Genomic DNA, 19,307 nt, shown 5'->3' on the forward strand with positions numbered 1-19,307 from the left:
AACCTGAAGATCAGTGATTTCAACAAAATGAATTGGGAAACAAAATGATTGGAGCTTTTAGAAGGCATTTAGGTATGAAAACCATTTTGTTGTGTTCACTTTTTAGAAAATATTATACTTGAATACAGCCCCAGCTCTTTTTCCTGCAATAGTCCTCAGGGTTTGAATAATTGGGAGTATTGTGTCGGTGTTTTACCTAATTCGTACATGAGGCTTAAAACAATACGAAGACTGATATCAAAATCTGCAAGATATAGATTTTCAAATTAGCCATTGAGGAATAGTTAAAAAAGGTCTCGTAAAAGTTAAGTTTCAGGCCTATGATTATTTGCTCCTCATTCTCCCATAATAGCCTTATTTTTAACACACATTTTTTACAAGCAGCTCCAATTTTTGGGTCAGGGCCGGGGTAGCTTAGCATTCTAGCTCATTTTGCGTTGATAACCCCTGATATTATACCATATTTATGCGTATTGGGTCAAGGGCTATCGTTTGTCATTGTTGGATTACCGAAAAAGCTTATACTTTACGAAATACTGTAGTGAAAAAATGGCAAATGGTTGCTTATCAAAAATAAGCAATATAATCTGAGGTCACATCTCGAAACAACTTTCGATATCTTATGCTTGGAGGGCATGTTGTGTAAATAAGTAGTTGACTCGTTATGGAGACATTTTCCTTTCTGTCGCTTCCTTTTACCCCTAAACAATAGTTTTAAGGATGATAACTTTATGCAGGAGTGGTCACTGGATAACAACTGAACTGTCCTGTGATGATACTTCACTTCAGTTTTCAACCATCAGTCTCGCTGTTAATCTCCTCACATCAACAAATTCTACTGTGTTTCTTTTCATGTTCATTATTTACCATTCTTGAAATGATGAATGATGACATGTGAGTTACATGAGTTACCAAATTTTCTTGAGTAATATCTTGCTTTCTTAAAAACCATTGTTCTTGTATTAGGGGCATATTATTATTTCTTTACACTTGTTTTTTGGAGTTTTGGAGCTTAATTTGATTAGAAATATTTCATATTGGGGGCCCCCATATTCGGTGGCCTGTGCTGACTTATAAGCTTCTATTAACCTTTACCACGCCTTCTCTTTGGGAACTTCACCCCGTGCACGCCTTGTCTTTTTGGGAAAAATGACAGTTTTACGCTTTCCGTCATAACTTTTGATCTACTAAACCGATTCAAAAAAATAAGCCCATTCTGGAAAGCCCAACTATCCTGCTTTCTAAAAATGTTAAAATAAAGGATTTTCCTCTATCAATGGTGACACAGTAGTCTTCTGCCTTAGAGTTGAAAAAAATTCAAAACGCAATTTGTCATATTTTTCAAAATTTTAAGTTCCGGTTAAAAAAAAAGTGGGGAGAACATTTGCGATACCATAATTTTCTGGCTCATTGTTTCCACCATTATAACTACAACTGCTAGCCAAAAGATCACAATCATACCTTTACTAGAAAAGGCAGAATTCATTTTTAGAAAACCTTGGTTTTCGAGAAAATTTCCACGTAAACCAGTGGCACGTAAGGCAGAGGCCCCTTGAGGTAATTTTTATGGGAAATATCACTAAAAACAGCTAAAAATGACTTTCCTATCATCAACCAGCATGAAAGCAATAGAAATAACATAGTATATACACTTTGACACTCTTTGCAGCCTTATCAGAAGCCTTAAGTTGGGTTTCGGCGACGGTCGATGACGGCCGACAAGCCTCCAGTCCTCACCCTTAATGTACCGTCATACTAAAGAATAAGGAGGCAGAAACTTACCTTAAACACTGACTAAACTACAAACAAGCAATACATAACATTTCCAACCAATAAAACAAACCATTTTCCACTAAATAAACATAAAAAGTTAGTTACAGCAGTCAATGAGCTCATAATTTCCAAAAGAATATTTTGCCTGATTTTCCAGTTTGTTTTGACAGTTAAAATCGAAAGTAGGTGGTTTAAAACTATTGAAAATAGTTTGTTTACATTTTCTCTCCGTCATATAAGACATTTCCCGGGATTTAAAGGCGTCTTTAAGGCGGTAGGGCGGCTTTTCTTAACACCCCATGAAAAACGTATATTTACGGCCTCGGCTATATATTAGAACGTAAATTTACGGCCTCGGCGTGGTAAAGGTTAAGCGGCGGTGAAAATAAGGAGTAAATATAATAGTTGTACTCCCAAATTACGACTGTTCAGAGTGCAATTCTCATGCTTTCGCACAATAAGTCTACATGGTTTCCTCTATTCCTTACGCTATTATAAATAGTCATGCTCTCTAGTACGCCCATGGGGTGATGGTTTAGCCATAATGGGAATTTCAAAGCCTAACACAACAACAATATTTACAGGGAAATCTCATGCCAATTTGATTACATGTATTGAGAAAAGATAGAAGAATGCTATATTTATCATATTATCGGCATCAAAACAAAAATATATTGATTTGTATAAGAATATATTGATTTTTATAAGAATATATTCCATGCACATTTATAGCTTGATCAATACGTCGTTTCACAGAACGAGAATCTCAAATCTCGGATTGCCTTTTATATACAAAACTCAGAAGGACTACCCCACGTACATTTTAAATGCAAAATTTTTGCCATTTTGGTACAAATTAGTATGAATATTTGACGGCTCAAGCTTTTGTAGAATATAACTCATGTTCCTTATAATCTCTCGGTATCATAGCATAGTATTATAATCTCATCGATTGTAATGGATGACCCTGTTTTTTAATAATATCATTCTTATATTTATTTTCTTTTTATGTAATATAGAAATCGCCCGCTCGGTTGGAATCAATGCAATGTATGAACAGACAAATGACCGATTATTAACATTTTCAATGATTAAAATGCAATATAATGAGACTCTTGATTATGGCATAAGGCCCCATCTACACAATGTGAATGTATGTACTCGCTATATTGTAGATTTTTTGTATGATTACTGTGTAACGTATTAAGCTAAGGCCAGCAAATGCAGACTATACGATTTTAACGACGAGTGTTGACTGTATATACTGTATATATAGCAAGCCTGGCATCAGCGGTCCAACGGGAGTGTTCTTACTATAGGGACCTATAGACTATTGTATGAGATACAAAAAGCAATAATAAACCCAACCGCTGTCAACAACAAGTATCCTATCATTTCATCTTGGCGCGCGTGCATGAGAATGGGAAGCAGCAACTCTCTTCTCTATGTTCCATTATTGTTGGTAGTTTGATATAATATAATAAAAACATGATGTAAACATACCCTTAAAGATTTTCTATAATGGACCCAAGCTTCTATTAACTCAAACCCCCAATGATAATTGACGCTCCCCCTTCCTGCAAATATTGTCATCAAGTATTGCAAACTATACAACATCGTCTTATTTTGATCACCCTGTAGGAGTGCTTGTTACTGTAATTGGGAGCATCAGTAAGTCAATTACACTATGCAAGACAAAGGCCAACCACCACTAATAGTAAGACTTTATTATTATTTTTCATGTTTGCTCTGATACAAAGTCTTCTAACTACTGTTTTTTTGCGGAGATTTTTGAGAGCTAAATAGTGTCTATTTAGATTACAAGATTAGCTTTTATTTGCTTGTTGGTTTTTAATTTGAACACATGGATGTATTGCTTCCAGGATATATTTTGTTACTACAGGCCGGCGAAACTGAATTTAAATCTGGGCGAGTGCTTAGTACAATAAGTCTAACGATTGCTACGTAGGCTGCTCTCCAATTAAGTTAACACCCCTGGAGTATATTAAGGATCAGTGTCAAACTTTAATGGTTTATTTGGTGTTGAGCAGCTGTTTTTGTTTCAAACTGCTATACCAATTTTATCACCATACTTTTAGACAGTTTTTCAGATACCATATCTATAAATGATTGGTAGATTGGAAACCAGTTACAAAACCATTCTAAAGACCACCTTTGTGTGTTCGTAGAAAGTCTTCAAACTTCAACTTATTTTTTGGAACATTTTATTTTGTTAATTTGACATGAATGCTACAATTAAACTTAAAACCCCTTCACAATCACGTCAAAGTATCTAGCCTGCTTTCACTAAATCCTTAGTATTCCATGCACGCCTCGATCTAAACTAAAATATTTGACAAGTTATTCTGCTGTTGTTAAGATAGCCCTCTTGTAGAGTGAGTGTTTTGCTTTGACCTTGAAGAAGACTTTAAAGAATTTTTTTTTTCCATTACCTTCTAAAAGTTTTCCTTCAGTTTGAAGGCCTCGAAAATGTTTTGTTCACTTTCCCCTTGAACTCTTAATGTTATTTGATTAAAAAATCATTATTAAAGGGGCGCCAGGGCACTTTCTACCATCTTAGACAAAATGTGTATTTAATTATCAAACATATAACGCTTATAAGTGGAACAACAAAAAGTATGTCAATTCCCATGTAATTGTACCATCTAATTATATCCTTACCATGATTAAAGTGATTACTGCTCCTGTGGCTTTTGTACACTAATTGTTTAGGAATATTTTTGTCCTCGAGATTCCTTTCTTTTTTAAAAAGGTCAGTGATACTTTTCAAATTTCTGGGTGAAATAGTCTTGGTGAACTTAAAAGTCTTCCAAATATTAGAAAATAAGCTTGACAGCTTGGAGCCCTTTTAATTGTTTAAATTGATTGTTAAAGAAAATATATTTAGTACTCATTAAAAATAACATTTATATTGCTTAAACCTTAGGTTTCTTACACGTTTTTTAATAAGAACATCCAAAACCTTTGAAGCCTTCGGATGTTCTTATAACATATTCTTATTTTCACTATTTTGTGAGTATTTTTGCCCATCTTCCTAAGAAATCAGATGTTTTTGAGTCCACGAAGCCTTAAAATGTTCTAAACTTGTTCTTAACAATTTGGCCATTGAAGCCTTATGTATGTTTGTTCTTATATAAAAAACGTGTATCAGACTCTCTCAAGAGGTTTCTTTCTTGGAGGTCTAATCAATGTTTATCTCATCGCTTCAAAGGGTTTAGTTTTACATAAAATGTTCCCACTTCATATTTGGTGATGAATAGAAATTTCCCTCTTTCTGACCAATCTTGCTCCACACCCGTGTCAATTCAATGTGAAAAAGCTTATAAATTAAGATTGATGAGTAAGCAAACGATATCAAGTGTATGATTGAGTTCTTCAATTCAGGTTTCAATTCGTTACAAAGGTTGTTTTTTTGTTGTTGAAAAATTAAGATTGATAGTTGATAGCAAGAACCTTTTTATTTTTATCTTCAACGGGGAGCACTTTGTAAGCTTATCTGATCAAATTAAAAGTAGAACCACTGGCATTGCGAAAATATGATTTGATTAATCTAAAAATGGGGTATGCTCAAAGAACGGTTAATGATGATCGTTTTGAAATTCTGAGAACCAGATACTGGCTGCTTGACAACAAACTGATTGTAACAGAGCTGATTTCTTTTTAGACTGTTTTCTGATAGCATTATATGACATATTGAATTTCCTTTCACGTTTCTTCACAGGGAATCAGAGAAAAAGAAGAACAAATTGAAAATGAATCATCACGGCAGCATAGATGCTATGCACGATCAAGCCGAAGAACAATCCACGTCATCAACGAAGGAGAGCAAAAAGAAATCCAAAGAAAACCTAAACAAGGATACAGAGGACTCCACCTTAGATGATAAAAACGAAAACAACAATCTAATCAATAATAAGGATAAAAAGAAATCCAAAAAGGATAAATCCAATACGTCAAACAGACAACCGGTTTCTTTCAAAACAAAATATTTTCCATGGATTGTTTGCGCTACAAGCTTTGTGGTCCAGTTTTTCGTGCTGGGCTTTTATAAAGCTTTTGGTCCGGTCTATGTGAAATTGTTACAAGAAGAACCAGAGGGGTATGGAGGTAGCCCCGTCGCTACTTGTAAGTATTTACTTTGCTTGCCACCATAATCTCCCAGTATCCTTGTCTCGAGAAGCTTTTAACCAATAGGAATGCGATTTATAAGGAGCTTTACAGTTGACGTTAGAAATAAAAATTTAGGCTAGCAAATTTCCCTTTTCTCCATGTGCACAATCCTAGATTAAAGTAGAGTCTCTCACACGTTTTCTCGTCCCTTCAGTTAACAAAGCCTTATAAACCTTACTCCATAACTCGAAATTTCACTAACTCGAACAAATTCGTGTTCCTCGTGTGAGTTCGAGTTATGGAGACTCCAATGTATTGAATTCATTGAAATTTCCCCTTGTCTTTTTAAAGCATGGGTAGCTTCACTTTCCATCAGTACATCATACCTAAGCACACCTTTATCCTTTGAAATCATCCGAAGAATCAAGTTTCGACCCGCCATGTTGATCGGTGCTACGTTATCAGGTATTCATTCAGTAATTATCCTTTATAACTGCCTTCTCGAATTTGATTGGATTGATTTATCACTTTTTTCACTTCATTCATCTTACGAATAGTTTAATTTCAATCGAAGAAATTCCTATCTTCCAACGATTTTGAGTTATCTTTCTTGTGAATATCGAAGTTCACGATTTCATTGAGTTTTGTAGGATGTCAAAGGCCAAAATTTAATTCAAAGTAGTAGTGTGTAGTCTAATGACTGATTTGAAATCTAGCCTGGGAATCCAAGCTCATAATCTTAGAAAAACAAAAAATACCTCACCCCACATAGTTCTAAGATTATAGAGCTTGGTGCAGGTATATTAGTCTGGCACAAAATGTTATAAACCGCAGTCTGTGTGCGAACCCTTGTTGACAGACTTTCTGAATTTTGGAAACTCAGGCAAACACACATAATCAACTTACCATAAAAACTCTTTCGCGAGCTCCAAAGATATTCAAAACTACTAAAAACTATGTCAAAACATCAGCCACATGTATTTAGACTTCCAGTCAACAGCCATTTTGTTTCTAAATGAATTATGTTTTCATTTTCATTTGTTTTCCTTTTTTCTGCAGAGTCAGCTTTTTGCATAAATTATGCATTTTGATAATTTCGATGCGCGCGAAAGTACTGCTAAGTAATACTGTCGCGCGGGAAGAGGTTGTGCACGGTCCTCTCCTGGCGCGATAAGCGAATATTTATTTTTATGCCCCAGGCGTTTAAGATCTGACCCGCCGCTAGAAGACGGAGAGGACTTGAATGTACAGTGGAATTCAGAGTGACAGTAGAACAAAGTAGACTAGAGTTTTTCGGCTCGTGCATATTTATTTCAATCCATCCAAATGATAAAGTAAAGTTACACACAATAAACAAACAAATTTAAATGTCAATATTTCACCTGCGTCCAGGCGTCGCCGCTCACTGCAGTTTATTGCGACTTGGGTTTTATTATTAACTCTGCGCGAGAACCCCATAACTCCGCAGTTCACTCTGTTTGATTCACCACCTGTCTCACCCAGGCACTTCCCAACCTTACGGTCCAGTCTCTAAACGACTCTGCTTCAGCATTCTTTGTGGATGCGCATGGCAGTCAGACCGGGGTCAACGGGGTCCACTTGTGGAACCAGGCTAACCTAGGTCTGATGGCCACGCAATCCGTGATTCCTCAATACGTCTTGTCCGGACGAACGCTCGCTGAAGAATATCTGAATTTCTATATCTGGTTGAAATATTTTTATCTCATGCATAATGCATATTTACAAACATTCAAACATACAAAATTCTATTTATAAATCCCTCATGACAATACGTCGAAAGCTGGCCAATCAGGTCGAACCTGCATTGCAGGAAAAAATCTAAAACAAGCAGCAAAAATATCATAAACTAGACTGTGAACGTCTGTGAAACGCTTGGATTCTCAGGCTTTGAAAAATCTAAAGTCTATTCACGATAAGTCTGCACTCTTTTTTCTTTTACCTATAACTTTTGAAGGAATTCTTCAATCTTTATAAATTTGGTATCGTTGGAGAGATATTTGTGAGTGAAACAATTTGAAATAAAAAAATCTTCAAAAAAATTCTAAAAATGAAGATGAAAATGAAGAAGAAAAAAATGAAGATCTTGTAGAAACGTGCTCTAACTTTCATTTTCACTGGAGAGATTCTTTGATCTTTGGAGGTCATCACTGTGAAGAAATTTCACTAAAATATTTATTCAATACAAAGTTATGATACAAAGTTAATAAGTAATTGACCCCAAAAAACAGCAGAAAACAGCGTTTTTAGACGTCAATTAGCTTATAACTTTTGACTGTATGAATATTTTTGAGAAATTTTTTTACAGTGATGACGTTCGATGATCAAGGTTTCACTTTAAAAGTTATACCTTAAGTGGATAAATTTTCGCGTGTACTAATGTTCGCGAGACGAGAATTTAAAGATTCCGCGTGGATTAAATTTCGCGAACCAAAGGTCTTTAAAATTTTCGCGGGGATTAAATTTTGCGAAAATGGCCTTCTTTATTTAATTTTGCGACTATATAAATTGTAACTAGAAAAGAGATATGTTTTTCTGATCGAACAAAGGCAGACAAAGTCACTCAAAGGCTTTCAAAAAACTTCAAAGAAAGTACTTTTAGGAGGTTACTAGAGTTTATAATTGAAATGAAGAGTTGAACTCGTAATATGTTTTGATTCTAACATGTTATCTAGATTTCGCGAACTTTTATTTTTGCGATTGTAAAATTCTAAATAATTTCGCGTGGACTAATTTTTGCGAATCAAAGGCCTCCAAAATTTTCACGTGGACTAAATTTTGCGAAAATGGCCAAAATTCGCGAAAACCGCGAAAATTAATCCACGCGAAAATTTATCCACTTAAGGGAGAAAAAAGAGTGCACACTTAGCATGAACAACGACAAAACTTGTACAGATCTTAGCAGGCTATATTGAGCAAAGCAATTGAAATTTTGGGCAAGGAGTTTCTCAAACAAAGGTGGCAAAACACATGTAATAAGGATAATGCTAATGGTAATAGAAGATACGTCAAATATCTTTCAATATTTGATATTTAATACAACTCAAACTAAGGTTTTTATTCCAGGTCTTGGTTTGCTTGTCTCCTCATTCGCTGACAGTGTTTACATTCTCTACGTCACGTTCGGATTGTTGTTCGGATTCGGTTCCAGTCTTTGTTACAGTTGCTCTCTCTTGATTCTGCCCCGTTATCACACAACATACTGGGCGTTGGCTCATGGCATCGCACTAGCCGGGAACGGTTTAGGTGGCATGGGACTTTCACCGGCTAATGGTATGCTGTTGGATTCTGTAGGCATCAAGAAAGGCTTCAGGGTATGTATGTGTTATTTGGCACGAGTTAACGATTGCGAGTCTCGTACAAACTAGAAAGAAAGCTCGAGGAAGAAATAGTCCTAATGGTTTAAATCATTTTTGACATGTAGATACCTTTCTTGGTTCGACGACAAAAATTTATTATTTGTTTAAATTCAAATCTTGAGTTCTTTTCTAAAGATGGTCATGAAAATAAATATCTTATAATTTTCTACTCCAATCTTTAGATCATGGCTGCAGTGTCGTTTGGTGTTTTGTTTACATGTGGTTTAGTCTACGAGACACCTCCAGAGAAGGATCCTGCTGAAGAAGAAAATGAAGAGGACGATGAAGAAGATGTAGAAAGTCTTAATGAAGAAGACGAAGAAAGATTATTAGAAGAAGAAGTCTTCTATCATGACACAATATGGAAGAATAAACCGCTTCTCATATTTCTTCTCTCCACATACTGCTTAAATTTCGGATACTACGTACCTTATGTCCACTTGGTGAGTATGGTTGGTTTATAATCCCCTTGTGACTGGTGCACTTATTATTAACATCAGTAAAGAGATCCTTCTATTTGGTATAAACTTGGATCATTGCAACAAGGTATTATAGACAACTCCTTTGATTTCCAATGGAATGGCCTGGCAAGTGTGGTAAGTATGGCTAGCCAGATAATCTTCTCCGTCTGGTCTGGAACCTTTCTATGCTTCTTCTCTAAACACTTCTGATGGTCACAGGAAATTTTGTGCTGTTGCTTTGTTCTGGAGGACTAAAATTGTTATAAAATGTTTAATGAGTTATATTTTGATTTCCAGGTAAAGTTATCACTGGACGAGGGTGTATCGAAATCACAAGCAGACTTGTTACCAGGCTTACTTTCTCTAGCACAGTCAGTTGGTAAAGTGTTCATCGGCAAAGTATTCTCCTACCCTAGCGTCAACCGTATACGAGCATATCAACTCAGTTTGGTCGCTTTATGCATCGCAACAACTTTCGTCCCAGTCTTATCAAAGTCATACCCAGGCTTGTTAGTCTACGCAATAGCTTTTGGATTTTCTGACGGTTGCGGCCAGGCGACGAATATGATTATTATAGGAGATTTAGCTGGTAAAGAATTACTACCGAAAGCTTACAGCACCTTTTTGGTATGCTCCGCTTCTGCTTTCGTGGTTGGTCCACCAATTGCAGGTTCGTTTCCTTTTTCTTGATATCCTTTAATCTTTAATCTCAAAAAACGACAGTAAGTCATCAGGCTTTCTTCCTCCCTTTGAACGTTAATCTCTTTGTTCCAGGGGAAATATCATTTGATCGATCAACAGTTTCCCTCCCGTCATTTTATAGCAGTTGGACACCCTCCTATCACAAAGTAGGCTACGTCATAGCTTCCTTCGTTTCGAGCGTAAAACTCCTACTCTAAGGTTTAAAAGCCTGGAGTTGTCTATTGTGTAGACTAATGACAGAGCCGGTAGGACCTTCATTAGAAAACTTTGCTAAAAATATTGTCTTAGGTGAGAAAAACCTTGTAATTTCACCGCCCCGTTTCCTAATTCGTTAAGACGACAGGATTGTCTTCAACTGGTTTAGACCCACACGCTGATTATTTGTATGTCATTACTTAACTAATGTTTTTACTTCTTGGTTATTTGAAGGCGCTGTTTACACGGCGACTGGTGATTACTCAATCGCTTTCTTCATGTGTGGAGCTATGGCGTTCGGCTCGGCTGTCCTCCTCTTTCCAGTGACGTGTATACGGGACGAAGAACAATTCAAATATCGAGCTAAACGAAGAAAAGAACGAGCAGAAGCTAAAAAATTAAGAGAAGAACGAAAGAAAATGGGTATGATATATTTGTTCATTTGTTTTTTGATTTAGTGTTTGGGATTCTCTTTTTACTCTACTAAATTAGCCTGGGTATCAAGACAATACACTCATCATTGTTTAAAATTGTGTCTGTGTCAGGTGGATTTCCGTCTAAACCTGACCGGGAATGAGATTTTTGTTTATTCATCAAATTAGAAAAAAATAAGGACGGGTTTCCGTCTGAAAAGATGGGTTTCCCTGCTCCTCTTCTAGCCTGAATAATCAGACTGAAAGCTTTTAGAAAAAACTACCTTAACATGAAAAGTTCAAAGATGTTATACATCAGGCACTGGTGCTTTCATTGTGCAGTTTAAGCAGTTTGAGGATTGACTCAACTTTTAAAATGTATTTTGAATTTACTTCCCTAATCCAGGCTTACCAGAAGAAGAAGCTCCATCTACACCAAAGGACCATCTGTCGGCTGACAAGATGAAAAAGATACGACAATCACAAGTCTCCCTACTCACACGTAGCTGGCATAGCATTGATTTCAAACAACACAAATCTAAGAGTAAAGAAAGTATACGTAGTCGTGCTAGTAGGAGAAATGTCGATTTGAACGAGGTCAAAGTTGATGCTTGATGCCTTATCAGACATGCGCGAACTATCTGACTTTTTTTATCAAACTGTAACCGACCGAGTGGTGATTGAGTGGCGGTGATGCGGTTTTATAAGAGCGCTCTTTTATTTGTCTTTTCTTCTTTTTTTTACTCCCAAGAAATTTTAGTCTATCTAACTGAGAAAACTCTTTTATCTTTTGAGACATTTTCTGGTCATACATAACTCCTCACTTAGTTTACAATCAAATGATTTTCTACTTTTGAAAAGCTTGCTGACATCCGCATCAACGAATTCGTGCACCTATACTACCTACGGTTTTGCAGATCTGGTATTTAGACCAGCTGAGAATATCTTTCCACCCCGATACCACGTCGAACCCTTATAGATAGATAGGTCGATAGGAATTTTCTTCTTGTCAAGTAGTTTTTAGCTTTTATCGTGCTGTAAAGGTTAGGTCTCTATCAGAATTCTTAGCAGACGCATTCTTGAGCATCGCTATATGCTATACAACGCTAATTGGGCCGTTGCAGCCTCCCTTTTGCATGTTTGTTTAATGGTATAACATCGTCATTGAGGTTTGTTTAGAAATAAGCAAATTATTTAACTTTTATTTTTTGTCGTATACATTTTGTAATTTGTAGTAATTATTAGTAAATATTTTTTGATTATTGTACAATAAAGAAACAAATCAAAAATACCCTGAAATACTTTCAAGAAAAGTATAGTTTCTCAAGTCTTCTAATAACGAACTACCAGTTTTTCCACCAAAGTTAGTTCACTATTAGTTAAATAGAAAGAATCAACAAGTCAACAAGGGACAAAAATTAACTGATACTACTAATATTCAACATTTTTCACTACACGTTTTTTTATAANATAATTTTCTACTTTTTCTTTATTTTTGGCACGCGCCGTAAGCGCTCGCTTCGATGTACTTAATTTTCTTATTGTTTGATTGGTAGTTTATCACGTGACTTTTGTGACTTATTTTTATTGGCTAATTTTTCACTTATAACGGCCTCGTGTTTAGAAGGTCGCTCTCTTATTTCAGTATTTTATAGAAGATAAGGTGCATCATGAAATTTATTGAAGATATTGTTTGAAGTGACTATCCTGATTTTCCTGAAAGGAATTAACATAAATTTCCGTTTTTACATGGCGCAACAGCAGCTTGGTTACTGGTTGATACCGCATCCGATTTAAAGCTCATTGGCTATACGACTCTACGATTTACAAACGTATGACCGTTTTTTACTCGACATTCTGAGTTTTTTATTTTGAGAAGTTTTTTCTTGTCTCGTTTTTTCTTGATATTTGAGATTTTGTGATTTTCTCTGCTGAGATTTTTCTGTAATTCTTGAGACCATTACTCCAAGATTTTATCTTTGATTCTTGAGACTTTTTGCTCCAAGATCTGTGTTTTTACTCGTTTTTCCTTTCTGCCTGGGTGGTGAAAGGGCTTTGTTTCTGTATCTCCGGTCCATAGGATTAGGCCTGTTCAAAGTATTCCTTATTCTTCCCGGTTGTTTTTTTTCTCCTGTGGGAAGAGGAGAACATAAAGTTTTGAATTGCGATTCTGAATTTTTTCTTGACGATTTTTTTTTCGAAATTCCGTCTGAATTCGTAGTTTTATTGGACATTTTACTGACAATTTTTTTGACAGATATTTTTTTTGTTTTGATTTTTTGCACTCAAGAAATTCTGTTTAAAGTAGATTTTTTTGGCTAGAGAAGTTTGCTTATACTTTCTCGTTTTTGTCCAATTTTAAAGTTTCCTGCTTTGCTATAGTGAATCTCTCTTTCTATTTACTCTTGGCTATTGTGATTGTGTTTCGCTAGAGTTTTTCTTTCAAAAGGTGAGGGTTGGTGGAATTCTATTGTTTGAAGTTTCCCCATCGTTTTTAGATCAGCTGTTGATAGCTGTATTTGAGATTTTTTATTTAATTTGGTAATTTGATTTAGTGTTGAAATTTTCCTTTCCTTGATTGGCACGCGTCGGAAAATTTCCAAATCTTTTCTTTCTCTGATTTAATTGGCTTTTGTTTGAAGTTTCCGTCTTTTATATCACCATGACACTGGATCGAAAACTCAAGCGGAGAGAAGGCCTTAGAGCTTTCTTAAAGTCCACTATGGAGAATATCGAAAAGTATCTTAAAGGTGATGACATTTCTGAGGCAAAGTTAAGATCCTTTAAGTCTATGCTAGAATCCACTTGTGCCCAACTTTCCGACATCAATGAAGAGATTCTCCCACTTTTAGACCCTGAAAAGATCAGTGACGATGTAGTTCAAAGCATGGGATTAATGCTTCCTGCAACTGAGATCGATGCTTGTCTTGACATTAAGCTTTTGGAGATAGCAAAATCGAATGGCTCCGCGTCTGTTTCTTTGCCAACTGCATCCGTTTCTTCTGGGACAAGTGTTTCTCGACTTCCAAAGATAGAGCTCCCTACGTTTAAAGGTGATCCGCTCAAGTGGCAAGGGTTTTGGGATCAGTTCAAGATTTCCATCCACGAAAATGAGCGCATAAACGACATTGACCGCTTTAATTTTTTGAAAAAATATTTGGCTGGCGAAGCCTTGGATTCGATTAAAGGTTTGACTCTAAACTCTGATAATTACAAGGAAGCCATAGAAATATTATGCGAGAGGTATGGGAACGAGCAAGTTTTGATTTCGTCACACATGCAATCCCTCTTGAGGATACAGAAGATAAGATCAAAAGACAACATAAAGAGCCTTCGAACGCTTTACAACCACGTTGAAAGCTGTGTGCGAAATTTGAAAGCCTTGAAGCTCGAAGCTAAAGGTTATGGCAGTCTTTTGATCCCTATCTTAAAAGAAAAACTCCCTGACGAGCTAAAAATTGTGATCTCTAGGAAGTTTGGAAGTTCCATCTGGACACTAGATTTATTGCTCACTTATCTCAATGAAGAACTTAGAGCTCAGGAAAATTGCACCAATTCTGGTGGCGGAAAAGCTGAGCGAACTGATGAGAGTGATCCACTTTATAGTGCCCTTGGTCTTTTTTCTAATACTGAGAAGAACGTCTGTGTCTTTTGTAAAAAGAGTCACAGCTCTGCTAAATGTCGAAAGGTCACAAATACACAGTCACGTCGGGATATTCTAATTAGAGAAAAGAGGTGTTTTGTTTGTTTGGCTCGTGGACATCGTTCCAATGCTTGTAGAGATAAGTACTCATGTAATAGGTGTAACAAGAGGCATCACATTTCTATTTGCGATGAAGGTAAACAAAGATCTGAAGCTGATAACATTTCTAACAATCAGATCTCGATCTTGACCGATGCAAATAGTGAGCCTCAGTCTGAATCCAAAGCTCCTTGTAGTTGTAGTTGCAACTCTGTTCCTACTCCTGTTTCTCAAAATTGTGCTCAAGTTTCTTCACGTAGCGTTTTGTTGCAGACTGCAACTAGTGAGATCTTTGGTTCCAGTTGTCACAACAGTGTGAAAACAAGATTGTTGTTCGACACTGGAAGCCAAAGAAGCTACATTACGACAGTTAAAAGACCGTTTAAAATTAAAGTGCGTGAGAAAAGAGAATGTAGTGATTAAGACTTTTGGAAATTTGAATAATGCGGAAATCAAACGTTTGGAAGTTGTTCAATTCAAAGTGAAACATCGGAAGTCTTCTAAATACGTTTTAGTTGAAGCTCTTTGTGTTCCGGACATTTGTAGCCCGATTGCAAACCAGAAGTTGGATTGTGCAAAGAAGTTGAATGAATTCTCTGATTTGGTGTTTGCAGATGTTTCCGAGGAGTTTGACTTGAGTATAGGTGTATTGGTTGGTATCGATTCTTATTTTCGCTTCTTTACTGGTAAGAGACGTGAGAGCAAAGAAGGTGTTGTGGCTTGTGAATCTTCACTTGGTTGGATTTTGAGTGGATCTGTTGTTTTCAAAGGTTTGACTGAAGTGACTTATAGTCATCAAATGAGAGTTGAGGTACAAACTGTTGATCCACTTGATGCCAAGCTCCATAAGTTTTGGCAGATAGAGGAGGCAGAGAGTGCCGAGGATAACTCAGTGATTAACCAATTTACCAAAGACATTTACCATGATGGTACTAGGTATGTCGCGAAACTGCCTTTCAAGCCTGACCACGAGAGTGTGCCTGACAACTTTTCGACCTGTGTGAAACGTCTGGAATCCCTTAATTCGCGTCTCGATCGTCTTGGTATTAATACTGACTACGAGAAAATTTTTATTGATTATGAGAAAGACGGAATCATCGAACGTGTGCCTGAGGCGCAGATTGCGAAAGAAGAGGGTACCGTTCATTACATTCCCCATAGACCAGTTATCCGTGAAGACAAGGTCACCACTAAGATAAGGCCCGTGTTTGATGCTTCTTGTTCTGTCAATGGTGTATCTTTGAATGATTGCCTTTATCCTGGTCCAAATTTACTTGCTAAGATTTTGACATTTTACTACGTTTTAGAATGAACAAGATTGGTATTTTAGCTGATATTAAGCAAGCTTTCTTGAATATCAGCATCCATCCTGATCATAGAGACTTTTTGAGATTTCTCTGGAGAGACCCTTCGTCCTCTGATAGAGAAGTCGTTGTCTATCGTTTTTTGAGAGTTGTTTTTGGTTTGACGTCTAGTCCTTTTTTACTCAATGGTACGATTCGTCAACACATGTCGAAGTACCTCGAGTCTGACAAAGCTTTTGTTGAACAATTTTATCTGATTTGTATGTCGATGACATAACCACTGGTACTGATACCGTGGAAAGTGGTAAGATTTTCTGTGAAAAAGCACTTTCTAGTATGTCTGATGCAGGACTTCAGTTAAGGAAATGGACTTCCAATGACGCTGAACTGCAAGAATTTTTTCATCTAAAGAACCACCGTTACAACCCAAGTGTATTGAAGATGATAGCTCTTTTGCTCAATCCCAATTTCAATCTCAGGATGAATGCAAAAGGGTACTTGGTGTGAGTGGGACATTGCCAAAGATGTATTTGTCTTTAGGTTTGATTCATTTCTGGAAAAGGGTCGAACGATAACCTTAACTAAAAGAACCATTTTGAGTCTTGCTGCTTCTATTTACGACCCTTTAGGAATTTTGACTCCTATCACTGCTAGAGTGAAGACTATTTTTCAGCTTGTTTGCAAAGTTAAGTGTGGTTGGGACGACAAGGTTCCACCAGACATAGCTTGTGCTTGGTATGGTTTTTTAGACGCTTTGGAAAGTGTGAAGATTGTTGAAATTGATAGATTTGCTTTTTTTCCTGCAACAGTGATACTTTGAGAGTTGAGTTGCATGGATTTGTGTGATAGTTCTGAGATTCTTTACTGTAGTGTTGTTTATTTGAGAGTGATTTCCGAGACTGGGATCAGTGTTTCTTTTTGACTTCGAAAAGTAAGGTTGCTCCTTTGAAAAAGGTGACGATTCCTAGACTTGAACTTCTTAGTTGTGTGTTGTTGAGTGATTTGTTGAATAATGTTAGATCTGCTCTCTCCGGTCGTATTTCTGTTGATGCTACTCGATGTTGGTCTGATTCAAGGTTGCCTTGTGCTGGATAAAAGGGAATAGAAAGACTTGGAAGCCTTGGGTTGAGAACCGTGTAGTGTCTGCAAGAAAGGTTGTTCAGAGGAGGATTGGCATCACATCCCTGGAAAGGATAATCCTGCGGATATCCCTACAAGGATGGTTCCTCAGTTTAAAGACGCTTTTTGTGAGAAATGGTTTAAAGGACCGGAGATACTCTTTGACGAAGATAAGCTTTCTTCTTTTCTTTCTAACGAATCTTCTCTTCTCGACACTGATAAGTCTGACGTTCTTTCTGAAGCTCGAAATCGTTTTGTTGACTTTGATGGTCGTTCTTCTTATGATCCTTTTGAGTGCAAGGATGAAGTTTTGAGTAGCGTTTCTTTTCTTTTTACGACTGACAAATCTGACAATGACATCGGCCTGAGCAAAATCATTGATGTTGGTAGATACAGCACCTTACAAAAATTGATTAAAGTTACCGCACTTGTATACCGCTTCGTCTCCAACATCAAAGCTAAACGCAACAATGGCCATGTTATCAAAGATGTCATTTCATCTGAAGAACAAGAAGCTGCTCTTACCAACTGGATCAAGGAGGAACAACGCCTAATGAAGTCCATCCCAACATATCGAAAGCTGACGAAATCACTTGGTGTCTTCGAGAAAGACGATTTATTACGTGTCCGTGGTCGTTTTGACAATGCTGATATCACCACAGACCAAAAGCATCCAATATTGATTCGCAACGCCACCAGCCCGTTCACGAAGCTTGTTATTTGGAATTCACACGAACGGACAAAGCATCAGGGGATTGATTCAACACTGGCCGACGTTCGAAGAAGATATTGGATTGTGCAAGGAAGAAAAGCCGTGAAGAACACCATCAGACAATGTGTCGTATGTATTCGTTTTCAAGGTAGAACATTGCGTTCACCTCCAACACCGGACTTACCCGATTTTAGGGTTGATTTTCACGAACGTTCATTTAATTCTGTTGGCATGGATTTTGCAGGTCCCCTTTATTTTAGAAATTTTTTAGATAATGATAAAACCAAAAAGGACAGTCTGAAATGTTACATTCTTCTCCTTACGTGTGCTACTTCTCGAGCAGTCCATTTAGAGTTGGTACCGGACTTGTCAAAAGAATCGTTCATCCGTGCATTCAAACGTTTCGTCGCCCGAAGGGGTACGCCTTCGCTTGTTATTAGTGACAATGCAAAAACATTCCGTTCGTCTACCGTCAAAAGATTTATGACATCGCTCAACATCAAACAACGTTTTATTCTTCCAGCTTCTCCTTGGTGGGGAGGATTTTATGAGAGACTGGTGAGATCTGTTAAATCCTCACTTAAAAAGATTTTAGGACTTTCTTTCCTTACTTATGAAGAACTTGAGACCGTGCTGATTGAAATTGAAAGTTCCATCAACACACGGCCACTAACCTACGTTAACGAGGATGATACCGAAACCATCATCACTCCTAATCATCTTATTTTTGGAACTGACATTCATGATAATTTTTCTTTTGTTTCTGCGAACACTTTCGTTCCAGTTAAACGTCTTCGTCACTTACATAAAATTTTAGAACATTTCCGTAACCGTTTTTCGTCGATTTATATAAATGAACTCCGTCAATCACATATGTACAGAGAGATCAACAAACCGGATAAACGTAAACTCGTCGTCGGAGACATAGTTTTGGTCAAAGACGACACACACCTTCCGAGATCAAGATGGCCCATCGCTAAAGTTGAAGAACTTGTCAGTGGAAAAGATGGCAACATCCGCGGTGCAAAGTTATCTACCGTCACCAAGAATGGAAAACGAGGATCCATTCACCGCCCACTGGCCAAAATCATTCCTTTTGAAATCGTCGATCGATAACCATCAACAGACGCCTGAGACACCTGTTTTCACCCACCGCTACCGAACCAGCTCAAATGGTTGAAAAACTGTGAGAAAGTAGTACATAATCGGGGGAGAACCAGTACGAGAAAGGCTGCAATCGAGGGACAGAACCTGCGAAGATTACGAAATCAATATCATATCAATTTTTCATGAACTTTTATTTCTTTGGTCGCTGAGGATGTAAAAACCTCACTTTTTACAGTTATTTTTTCTTATAAATAATTTTCTACTTTTTCTT

General features: G+C 37.0%; 3 protein-coding genes across 3 annotated transcripts; all 3 read left to right on the plus strand.

The window, feature by feature from the left end:
* LOC136813586 (monocarboxylate transporter 12-B-like) lies at positions 1-12,351 on the plus strand. Its single transcript, XM_067070087.1, has 10 exons — positions 1-72; positions 2,793-2,926; positions 3,415-3,490; positions 5,516-5,919; positions 6,256-6,369; positions 8,989-9,236; positions 9,464-9,724; positions 10,040-10,412; positions 10,874-11,062; positions 11,459-12,351. The coding sequence occupies exons 4-10, from the start codon at positions 5,547-5,549 to the stop codon at positions 11,665-11,667; spliced, it is 1,767 nt and encodes a 588-aa protein (XP_066926188.1). The 5' UTR covers positions 1-72; positions 2,793-2,926; positions 3,415-3,490; positions 5,516-5,546; the 3' UTR covers positions 11,668-12,351.
* A 1,363-nt stretch (positions 12,352-13,714) lies between these two features.
* On the plus strand, positions 13,715-16,106 carry LOC136813574 (uncharacterized). Its single transcript, XM_067070079.1, has 2 exons — positions 13,715-15,077; positions 15,310-16,106. The coding sequence occupies exons 1-2, from the start codon at positions 13,715-13,717 to the stop codon at positions 16,104-16,106; spliced, it is 2,160 nt and encodes a 719-aa protein (XP_066926180.1).
* A 1,211-nt stretch (positions 16,107-17,317) lies between these two features.
* On the plus strand, positions 17,318-19,045 carry LOC136813575 (uncharacterized). Its single transcript, XM_067070080.1, has one exon. The coding sequence runs from the start codon at positions 17,318-17,320 to the stop codon at positions 19,043-19,045; it is 1,728 nt and encodes a 575-aa protein (XP_066926181.1).
* Positions 19,046-19,307: the final 262 nt, after the last annotated feature.

Source organism: Clytia hemisphaerica, unplaced genomic scaffold, assembly GCF_902728285.1.
Source record: "Clytia hemisphaerica strain Z4C2 unplaced genomic scaffold, Clytia hemisphaerica genome assembly, whole genome shotgun sequence".
NCBI lineage: Eukaryota > Metazoa > Cnidaria > Hydrozoa > Leptothecata > Clytiidae > Clytia > Clytia hemisphaerica.

Excerpts from the sequence above, each read along its gene's own strand:
- LOC136813586 (XM_067070087.1), top strand. The coding sequence starts at position 5,547 with ATGAATCATCACGGCAGCATAGATGCTATGCACGATCAAGCCGAAGAA. Across the intron at positions 5,920-6,255 it reads AGGTAGCCCCGTCGCTACTT|CATGGGTAGCTTCACTTTCC; the intron begins GTAAGTATTTAC and ends GTCTTTTTAAAG. Across the intron at positions 9,725-10,039 it reads ACGTACCTTATGTCCACTTG|GTAAAGTTATCACTGGACGA; the intron begins GTGAGTATGGTT and ends TTTGATTTCCAG.
- LOC136813575 (XM_067070080.1), top strand. The coding sequence starts at position 17,318 with ATGGTTCCTCAGTTTAAAGACGCTTTTTGTGAGAAATGGTTTAAAGGA.
- LOC136813574 (XM_067070079.1), top strand. The coding sequence starts at position 13,715 with ATGACACTGGATCGAAAACTCAAGCGGAGAGAAGGCCTTAGAGCTTTC. Across the intron at positions 15,078-15,309 it reads TTTGTTGCAGACTGCAACTA|TTGAAGCTCTTTGTGTTCCG; the intron begins GTGAGATCTTTG and ends AATACGTTTTAG.